We start from the raw sequence: 11,285 nt of genomic DNA, 5'->3' as shown, positions 1-11,285 counted from the left end.
TCAGATTTTTTTTTTTTTTTTTTTTTTTTATGTATGTTACCGCATAACTTGGACCACTTCAACCGATTTCGATAATTCTTTTTGCATCGGAAAGGTAGTGTCTCAGAGGTGGTCCCATACTAATCTGGTTGAGATCCGATCAGTGGATCATGATATATATATATATATATATTTTTTTTATATGGGAGTTGAAGTCGGTTTTTTTTTGCTAAAAAATACTTGTTATATATTAAGATTGGTTGCAGAATTTCCAAGGATTATTATAGGCTAAAAAAAACTCGCATGACATACTCATGGAGGGAAGAGGGACTATTTGAAAACGGGGCGTTGTATGTGTTTGAGGGGGTCTCTGGATAGTTTCAGTTCACAATTTGACCCGCCAGGCAGTGTTGCCGTTGTGCGACTAAAAGGGCAATTTGAACCTTTTTAGGCGCCAATACCCTTTGACCCGACTTTTCGAAAATTTTGGTTTTTTGACCCTTTTCCAAAATTATGAGCGACTTTTGCCCCTTTTCAGAGATTTTGTTTTAGACCACAGCTGGGCAGTATCTGCCAGACGGGCGACTGCGCGTCGTATCCGCGTATACATACACCATCATCTTTTTCGAATTTTTTCTGGATACGAAAATTGATGATAACTGTAGGAGTAGTAAAGGAGGAGGAGATTTTAGAAGAACTCAAAAGCCAAGAAGTAACAAATATCTACAAGTTCACTAACATGCAGGACGGTAAAGCAACACCCACAGGAAAAATGGTACTCTCCTTCGACCTCTACAATCTTCCCAAAACCCTCGATGTGACATGGTACAAAGTTAAGGTCAAACCTTATTTTCCCAACCCTATGCGCTGTCACAACTGTCAGCGGCTCGGGCATACAAAAAACCGCTGTTCAAACGCTGCAACCTGCGAAGGGTGCAATTTACCCCCACATCAACCAACAACATGTACTCTGGACCAGTGTGCCAACTGTGGCGACACACATCCCTCATCCGACAAAAACTGCCCTAGATTCAAGCAAATGAATGAAAGAAAGGTTTAAAAAATATAACCTAAACAATCCACCCACTGACACATCCAAACGCACATACGCCATCTCAGTAAAAGAATCAGAAACAACGTCCAATAACAGCATCGCTCGCAAAAATGATCTAAAAACAACAAATTGCACATCAACAACCTCAACCACTGATTATCTAAAACGTCCAGCATCATCTCCAAAAACCAACCAAGAAAAAATCGCAAAAACCACTGCCAGCAGCTACAAACACCAACACACCATCAACACAGAATCCAACTCCAACTACAAAGGTATACACACAGAAAATGCAAATCCAACAAATCCCAGCTCATCACCTTTATCCAATATTACTCAACAACTCATTTCAAATAATCATTATTTCATCCCGGTAACTGAAACCAGCTCTATGCAAATCGATACAGCTACTAGCTTATCTTCGTAAACACTAAGTTACGAATAAATAAGCTTAATTAATACAGATGCTCGACAAGTTCAATATTTTGCAATGGAACATGAATGGTTTCATTAACAACAGTATTGCCCTTGAACTTCTCAGAAACGACCACCAACCACAGCTTATATCGATTCAAGAAACCCACTGTCCCAACAGCTTTACCCCTATACCTCCCAAAAACTACACAGCCTACTTCACCAACCACATCACAAATACTTACGCCAACCAAGGCGTTGGCGTTTTAATAAAGAGTAACACACTTCGATTGGAAAAGCTAACAAACTGGAAAGCACACAAACGATCCCCCACAAACGATAGTCTAATTCGATATAAAATATCCAACGCTAGATTTCGGAAAGCAGCGAAATCCGCTAAAGCTCAATGTTTCCAACAATTTTCCAGCACAATTAACAGGGACACGCCCATTGCAAAAGTTTGGAGCCAATTGAAAACTATCTACAACAGAAATACGGATAACTCAATACTATCAATCAAATCCAACAATCAAACCCTACTCGATCCATCGAATATTGCAAATCAATTCCCCTCAGACTGGGCACAGTTCTCCTCAGCCGATAATTTCTCCCCCGCTTTTAGAGCAGCGAAGTACCGAACAAGTGTCCCTTTAACTCACAACCCATCCAACATGCAAGCGAGAATGTTAGTCAGCTATTACCACATCCGAATTCAAACAAGCAATTAATGGTGCCAAAGGGAATACTCCTGGAGCGGATCGTATATCATATAAAATGATAAAGTTTACTTCGTCTCGGACGCAACTTAAAATACTTGATTTATACAATAATATTTTTAACACCGGTGTTATCCCATTCGCATGGAAAACAGCTATCGTCGTCCCCATACTCAAGCAGAGTAAAGACCCAACTAAAACGTCCAGCTATCGACCAATTTCGTTACTGCCATGCCTTGGCAAAATTTTAGAAAAAATAATTGCTAAAAGACTATCTTGGTTTCTTGAAAACAGAAGACTTATAGCACCAAACCAAGTTGCCTACAAAGCTAAGAGCGGCTGCACCGATGCACTTCTCCACATCGATTTTTATTCCGCCAAAGCCCTCTCCTCAAAGAATCAAGTTTCAATACTCTCAATCGACTTTGAAAAAGCATTCGATCGGATTGGTGAACATATTGTTATCGAGACCCTGCAATCATGGGGAATCGGTCGTAAGGTACTAATGTTCATCCAAGGCTTTCTAACTAACCGCCGACTAAGAGTTAAGGTCAACAATACGCTCTCGGAACCCCAACAACTACATAATGGAATACCTCAAGGGTCGCCATTGTCGGTAATCCTCTTCCGAATCGCTTTTAACCGCATCAGTACCATCATACTCAAATATAAGACATTAGATCACTGCATATACGCAGATGATCTGTATATAATGGCAAAAGGTAACAATAACAATGGCAACAACACGCTATTTACCAATGTCGTAAGCGAAATCAGCAGTTGGGCACATAGAGCTGGTGCGAACATCAACTTTTCTAAATCAGCGATTATTCATATCTGCCGAAAACACAACTGCAACCTAAAATTAAAAAATACCCGCTCTGGCTCTTTGATGCAAATACATGCAACACAGAGCTAGCAAGATATAAAAAAGACAAAACTCCTACCACAATGTACGCAAAACTATTTGATCAACAGCTGTCGGTATTTAAAAACCAACATTACGAAATACTATATACAGACGCCTCAGCAGAAGAACATAGCACCGCTTACGCAGTAGTCGACGCAAACGGTCATACGTTATCAAACTACTCAATGCAACCTACTGCGTCAATATTTACAGCGGAAGCCGCGGGTATAATGGAGGCGCTTCAAATAGCCCAAAAAAAAGAATAAGAAGGCTGTAATCTTCAGCGACAGTCTCTCGGTCTTAGAAGCCATAAAAAATATCTCCAATAGCAACTGGGACACCATAAACGCGATCCGTGATATTTTACACCAGTCCCGACACACAAAACTATTCTGGATACCAGGACACGTAGGTATAACTGGTAATGAGGAAGCAGATAATGCAGCGAAGTCTGCGTGCAAGGCTCCAACCATCATTAGCCCCATTATAGAGAAAACTGATCTAGCGCGTGTCTGTCTTCAACAGCACCGAAAACAACAACAAGCCAAAGGTTAAATGCGGATGTGCCGAACGAATGTCCGGCATGCGGAGAGACCCCTCACGACTCGAAACATCTCTTCGCATGCCCGGAAAACCCCACAACCCTAACGGCGTCGTCCCTATGGACTGACCCCATAGAGGCTGCACGCTTCTTGGGGCTGCCGTTAGTGGAACTCGACGACAACGACTGAGATATCAGCCGATCTGGGCGGGGTTGTTGTAGCCGCTACAACAACAACAACAACAAGCCAAAAGAGCACTCAATCAACATCACCATTACTCAACTGTTAACACAAACAATACACCTGCTATTTACCCCACTACCACAGAAAAAGAAAAAATCTTTGTATTTTCCCGCCTTCGCCTTGGGCATACAAACGCAACTCATTCGCACCTACTAAGTACCCAACACAGCGGAAACTGTCTACATTGCAACGGACGCCTAACAGTCAACCACCTTCTTCTCGAATGTCCGGAGCACCGCAGGTCTAGAAATTCCATCCTTAACAACCACAACCCAATCGATCTACCTACTTAAAACTCCTTCAATCCAGAACATCAACGTTATATACAATTACATCAGAGCCATCGATGCCAAGATATAATCCACACTTTTACATTACCGACACAGCCAATAGCCCTAGCAGCTAGCGCTGTAACTAACCATTAAATTTTATAATTTATTATAAATTTAATACAACAAATAAATTAGGGTATTCACAGTTTACTTCTAAAGTTAAAAGGTGGTAACTTTAACAAGATAACACACTCGAACTGTGAGCAACCCTTACGTTTAAATAAAGTATTAAGTTGATCAACAATACCACGCATTGCAAGACCGTTTGCCTTTCACGCGTTTGTGTTTAAGGCCTGTATGCAGCTCTCAAGAAAACGGTCAAGAAAAAATTGCCATTATTTCGCGTGTGTGTCCAAGGAATTTTGACATTTTTGATACGTCACAGCCTGTTGCCTCACTCTTTCCTCAAGAAATAATAGAACGGGCATATATTTCTGTTGCAAACCTGGGTTGCCTTGTGCTCTTTTTTCACAAAAAACTTTAGAAAACCGTAGTAAAAAGCGTAGCAAATTTCATAAGAACTGCGTAGTGCCTGAAGGAAATTTGACTCAAGAAAATTTCTTAGCCATTTCTTCTACGTCATTTTATATGGAGTTTTTGCTTTTCTTGAGAGCTGCATACGGGCCTTTAGAGAGCATCAACAAACCACATACATATTTCCCTCTATTCTCTCTTCTCTTTTTTATACTCAGCACAGCGCAAAAAAAAAAGAACCTTTGCCAGCTTCAGGCAGGCGCAAAGCGAAACTTATGTACAAGCAGCGCTGCGCCCAAAGCGAAATTCATGTATGTATGTACAAGCAGCGATATATGCGAGTTTAACACAAAACATAAACATGAGACAAAGTCGAGTAATTTTACCCAAAAGTGTTATCTCAAATTAGTATGGGAACCAACAACAAACAAAGTTACCACATGGTAAAATGTTTTAAAGTTACCAGGTGGCAAAATTAACACAGTAGATAATATAGAACTGTGAGCACCCTAAATAAATAACTTTTGCAGAAAACAACTTTCTGCGTAGGCGGCCTTCGGCCGCGCTTAGGGATTATAACCCTCACTAACAGGTCTATTCTGCACGTTACCGAAGATTTTGTAACCGGAAATTTTTATTACCAAAAAATGTTACCAGTTCTTGTCAGGAACGTTGGTAATGCAGTTAAAATATTCAGCAATTCAGCTATGAAGAATTGTGCAAATTCTGGCATTGCATATTTCACGGGGCAATACTTTGTTACCAGCTTATGAGATGGTAACAAAATTTACCGGTTACAAGAGTACACAGAATGCGAAAAGGGTTTAAAAATTGACAGGAACTTTATTTACCGGTTACAAACTTTTTATTACCAGCGCAGAATAGAACTGTAAGTAGAATTCTCCTTTCTGTTTTGCTAAAGAAGAGGGTCTGAACACCTCCCACGACAGTCGGGTCTACGTAACCGGAACGACCCAGATTTATATCTGGCCAAGGACTGTCACTCCAGCAACACTCCCCAAAAAGTCTTTGGGGAATTTGTATGCTGCTACAACAACAACAACCTGCAGAGATATTTCGTGGATATTGACGGCTCAGCTCGGAAACTTGCAAAAAATACCATATTTCCAACCGACATTAATAATAAATTAGTGCACAGATATAGTAAATTTTATTTTTGTAATAAAGCGTGAACTGTTGTCTACAAGTGTGTAAAAGGTTTTTGATTCGATTCACGCGTTTGGGCACAGCAACCCAAAATCGTTGTACAAATTCATAAAGAGTACCCCTAATTTTATACTACTAGCACGAGGATAAAGAAATTATAGAAACTAACTCACTAAAGGGGAAAAAATTATATTTACGAGATATCTATTTAAATAAATATACATATAACATAAAGGCGATTATTTTGAACCAAGTTAGAAGAAACAATGGCAGAATAGCTTTGTTTCTTAACAGATAATTATCACAAATTATCACTTATTTCTGCTGGAAAGCGTTTCTTAACCCAAAAAACTAGCAGAAACTAGCAGCTCTCTCTCGTTCTTACGCTCTTCTTTTTTTGGCTCTCATGCTAATTTCTGCTAGTAAAATTTTTACTAGCAGAAACTAGCAGCTCTCAAAATGGATAAACAAAAATTCGCGCCAAATGTCTGTTTGTGTATGAATTCAATTGTCACGGCTACCAAACTTTGCAGCCAAATTATCAGTGAAACAAAACAAACAGAACGGATAATAATTGAACCAGATCTCTATCAGGATCATATCGTTATTGTTGAATTCGCGTGCAAAATTTTAATAAAACATAGCTAAAGTAGCGACAGAGTTGCATTGGCTTCAGTTTATCAAGTTTATTCAGGGAAATCGCGTGAGAAATTTATCAGAAATGTGTAAACTAGTTCCCATACAAATTTTGACAGTTCATTTATAGGGTTTACACAATTATAAGTTTATACGGTTCACAATGCATTTATAAGGTTTGATGAATACCCTTATTATTTTATAATATCGAAAAATTTATCTATAATTTTACTGTGCCAAATAATTTGGAGATATGTATGTAGTTGAAACTAAGGCGAATTAATTAATAATATTAATATAAGGTGATAGCAGGAGTACAAAAACAAAAATTTACATGTATTTTGTTTTTGCTTTGGCGGCATAAACTGTCAAAATCTGTAAGGTCGGTGTTATGCAGAAATTTTGTTTGGCAAACTGCGTGCAAATGTTTTTGCAGCAAACTTTGTGAGAGCGAGTTTGGCGACTCTCACAGCAAACTAATTTTGTTTGGTCAAACTGCAGCAAATTCGGTGTTGTCATATACAAAAATTTTAGACAATTGTTGCTATACACAAAAATTGCCGTGATACCGAAAGCCAGAGAACTGAATTTATGCTGTAGGAGCTTCAAAGATTAGGGCACAGTTAATTGCCTATACGATATCATAAAAAATATATTAATTGCGCGATGTACATCATCTGAAATTCTCATTTCGTGTTGGCAATAGCCAGGAAAACCATAATCAACGTGCAACCCTGTGCCAAACTCGACATAACCACCTCCGAGCAAACTAAGCAGCCGCCATTTAATTTGGCAAACAAAAGCTTGTCTGCATAACACCGACCTAAGAGTGTGTGTAGAAATTCAAACAAAATTTTTCAATTTGAAATCAGAAGCCGTGCGGCGAAACACATACACAAAATCAGCTGAGCTAGTAACACCACATATAAATTCGCCTTGGTTGAAACGGTTAGTATTCTAGATGTATGCCAAATTTGTTTGCATTTTTTCGTACAAGCCCAATAAACGGCAGAGTGCCCAATAAACGGCAGAGTGCCACCTTTTAAGCTTTTATATATATATATGTATGTATGTATATATATATATATGTAATCGTAAAAACCTGCTTCCATTAGAATTAAAAAATGCATCATGACCCTTTGTAGTAATGAGTCATGCGGTTTATGAGTGAATTGAAAATTAGCACGTTTGTAAAACGTGAAAAATCAATATTTCAATATGTAACTAGGACTATGTACGTATGTACGTACATACAGCAAGATTAACCAATGCATTAAAGTTCATGGATACTGTGTTTTATGCTTTGGAGGTTTTACCGATAAAAAATTTCGTGCGAAACGCGTAAAAACCCGCTGATTTTATGTACCTTTAAATTTGTACGTGGCTCAATTAAAGATCACCATAACCTCAAAATAAAAAAATATATACATTAGTTTAGCTCTTTTCATTGAGGAATAAAAGGCTTCCTTTATAAATCATAGTTAATAACATAGGAATTTATAAAAAGCTGAACCGACACCATTTTGATTACTTAAAAGTTTAAAATTACATTTTTTATAGATTTCAAGGTCTCTAATGTGCCCCTAAATATGGGTGCTGCGCATTTTCTCATAGATACCCGAAATGAAATGTATGTACTCACATATATGTATGCCTTCATACGTAAGTCATTGATTTTCATATTAAATCATTATATTTCTTAAATTTAAAACACTATAACCAATAGAATATAGAAACCAGATGTACTTACATTTTCCCTAAGTTTTGATGTTAATATCAGCAAAAAAAATACTTAAAATACACCTTAATTCCCTTGTGAAAATTATTTTCGTCCTCCTTCACAGAGAATTAAATTGCTGATGAAAAAATCTCGTATTTTACCGATGTGTGTATACCAAAGTTGCTCATTCGAATATGTTATCGATATATGTTTGGAACTTCAGCATAATGGGGCTTTCGCACATGGCGAGTTTTCAGCCAACTTTTGCGTTCAACTCACGCAAGGTTGCACGAAAAAAAAATTGATTGGCAAAAATATTAAAATATAAAGAAACATAAAAATATTCGTCTTAAAAAGGCGTTCGCATTGTTCGACTTTGCATTCTACTTTTGGTTGAACGGCATTTCAACTAATCGCTTTCAACGAAGTTGGTCGCCAGCCAACGTTAAGCCATTCAACTTTTTTTCGTGCAACCCTGCGTGAGTTGAACGCAAAATCGCCTCGTGAGAACACCTTTTACACACAAGCTGTAAACGTTTGACCAACGAGTTGGAGCATGGGTGCGTTCATGAACCAACTAACAAGATCACGTAATCGGCATTCCCACGACAGCCGGTTCTACGTACCGGAATAACTCGGGTTTTACCCGACTAAGCGCTGTTGTTTCGGCGATCTAACCCCGTTTAGGTCGGCGAACTATCTCAGAAGTTGTTCGTCCATAGAGCTACATTCGCTACGTTTTCTTTTACTCAGGGCTGGCATCGAGTCAAGCCCAGGGCCAGAAACCTACACTTGCTGTGTATGCCAGAGACGACTACACCACAACTCCACCTCAGTCAAGTGCAATGCTTGCGAGGGTGGAGTCACCTCAGAGTCTGCTCAGGCCTACGGACACATCGGCAGTGGACCACGTCGTTTGTGGCCCCCTGCTGCTCAAACAGAGCAGCCTCCACGGCTAACCCCAGCCCACCTGAGCAGTCACACACAAACACCACAGCGCAACAACATAACACAATAGACCACACAACAACCGCGACAGACCACAGAACACACACAACCGCACCACCACCCACACGCCGCCGCCAACAACTCTTGGTTCCGCCTACAATCTGCACGGTATGTCAGACCAGGACATTCCGTAATGTGACATCAGTCAAGTGCAAGACCTGCCTTGGCTGGTGCCACTTTAGGGCATGTTCAGGACTGCGCACCACGCGTGACTGGACGAGGAACTTCGAGGACCCGTGTTGCGCAGCACGATCGCAAACCTCAACCGCGACGCCACCCACCACCATCACAGGCAACCCCCTCAGCAGCTCACACAGCCAATGGCGACACGGCCACACACATCTCTCACACCCCGCATTACCACACGTCTCCCGAACCACATGAAGCTCCTTCAATTTAACTGCAACGGGCTTCAGAGCAAGATCGAGGAGATAACCGCCTTTATGGGAAGGCATGGTATACTGATAGCTGTGGTCCAAGAGACGAAGTTGCACAGCAATTCAACATTGTTGAATTGTGCCGGGTAAAACATGCACCGCCGAGATCGCGAGCGAGATCGTGGTGGTGGCTTAGCGTTCATCACGCACCACACCGTGCAGTATCGTTTTATCGAAGCAGACATCGACCGCAGGGATACCACCCTAGAATCTCAGGGCATTGCTATCCGGTCAGGCGATGTTGAGCTCGAAATATTCAACGTTTATATACCCCCTGTCACCTGCTGCCCGGCAGGATATCACCCTGACATAGGGTCGCTCCTCAGAGGTGAAAACCGAATGGCAGTAGGTGACTTTAATGCGCACCACGATCTTTGGCACTCAAGCCTGTCAAACGATCGTAGGGGAACCGATCTGGCTGAGCAGATAGATGATTCGACATTCTGCACAATAAACGACGACGCACCCACCAGGATTATGGGCAGCTCGCCAGACATAACAATAGTCAGCGCTGGTCTGATAAACAGCATATCATGGCGACCTATGCTGACCTTGGCATCAGACCATCTGCCCATAGTCATCTCGATCGATAAACCAACCGACTTTGCTTCCGCGGAGCATCGAACCTATATCAACTTCTCCAAAGCTGATTGGATAGGCTTCGCGGAGTTTACTGAAAACACCTTCGCAGCTCTCCCCACACCAACCGACGTCCACCTCGGTGAACGTAATTTCCGCAGGGCTGTCACCGCTGCTGCAGCTCGCTTCGTACCGGCTGGATGCATCACGGACCCACGTCCAAGTTTCCCTGCCGAAGCGGCTGTTCTAGCCGATGAGCGTGACAGCCTTCGCCAGGCCGATCCCGGGGATCCCCGTATCAGAGATCTCAACGCGGAGATTCGGCAACTAGTAAACGTACATAAGCGGAAGAAGTGGGAAGAGCATCTGAAGACCTGTAACTTCACCTCTGGTGTGAGTAAGCTTTGGTCAACCGTGAGGTCACTGTCCAATCCTACGAAGCACGACGACAGAGTCGAAATTTCTTTCGGCGACCATGCTTCGTCGGACCCGGAGCGGTGCGCGAGCTACTTCAGCCGGCAGTTCATACTGCATCCTCCGGTGGACAAAGCCAAGCGTCGAGTGACCAGAAGGCTGCATAAACTGCCAACAACCTGTGTTCCCCTTGCTTTCACTTGCTGTGAAGTTCAGGTGGCCATCGGGAAGGCGAACGCCTCCAAAGCCATGGGTCCCGACGGAATATGCATGCTGATGCTGAAAAATTTGGGTCCTGCGGGGGTAGCGTACCTAACGGAGGTCCTCAATTTGTCTATGGCCACTCTCATCATCCCAGATATCTGGAAGGTGGGGAGAGTGGTCCCACTGCCCAAACCGGGGAAACCTGCCAACATAGGTGATTCTTATCGGCCGATAACACTCCTTTCCCCGGTAGCGAAGACACTCGAGGCCTTGCTGCTCCCGTATTTCACAAACCACTTGATCCCAGCGAAGCATCAGCATGGTTTCCGTAAAGTGCACAGTACAACAACAGCACTTAACGCCATAAACACTCAGATAACTCGTGGCCTTAACCGTAACCGTCCCTGTGACAGAACGATTCTAGTAGCGTTGGACCTGTCAAAGGCTTTTGACACT

At 41.7% G+C, this 11,285-nt stretch overlaps 1 protein-coding gene across 1 annotated transcript in view; it reads right to left on the bottom strand.

Annotated features, from left to right (window-relative positions):
- Window positions 1-8,339, bottom strand: part of LOC118746208 (ATP-dependent RNA helicase dbp2-like) — a 17,096-nt gene extending 8,757 nt beyond the window's left edge. The window contains exon 1 of the mRNA XM_036480034.1: window positions 8,218-8,339. Within this exon, the coding sequence (XP_036335927.1) occupies window positions 8,218-8,219 (2 nt within the window). The 5' untranslated portion in view covers window positions 8,220-8,339. The remainder of the gene's footprint in view (window positions 1-8,217) is intronic.
- Window positions 8,340-11,285: the final 2,946 nt, after the last annotated feature.

Source organism: Rhagoletis pomonella, unplaced genomic scaffold (assembly GCF_013731165.1).
Source record: "Rhagoletis pomonella isolate Grant_MI unplaced genomic scaffold, Rhpom_1.0 Rhpom_scaffold_00010, whole genome shotgun sequence".
In the NCBI taxonomy this organism is placed as follows: domain Eukaryota; kingdom Metazoa; phylum Arthropoda; class Insecta; order Diptera; family Tephritidae; genus Rhagoletis; species Rhagoletis pomonella.
The sequence above is the reverse complement of the archived record's forward strand: the minus strand, read 5'-3'. Positions and strand labels throughout refer to the sequence as shown.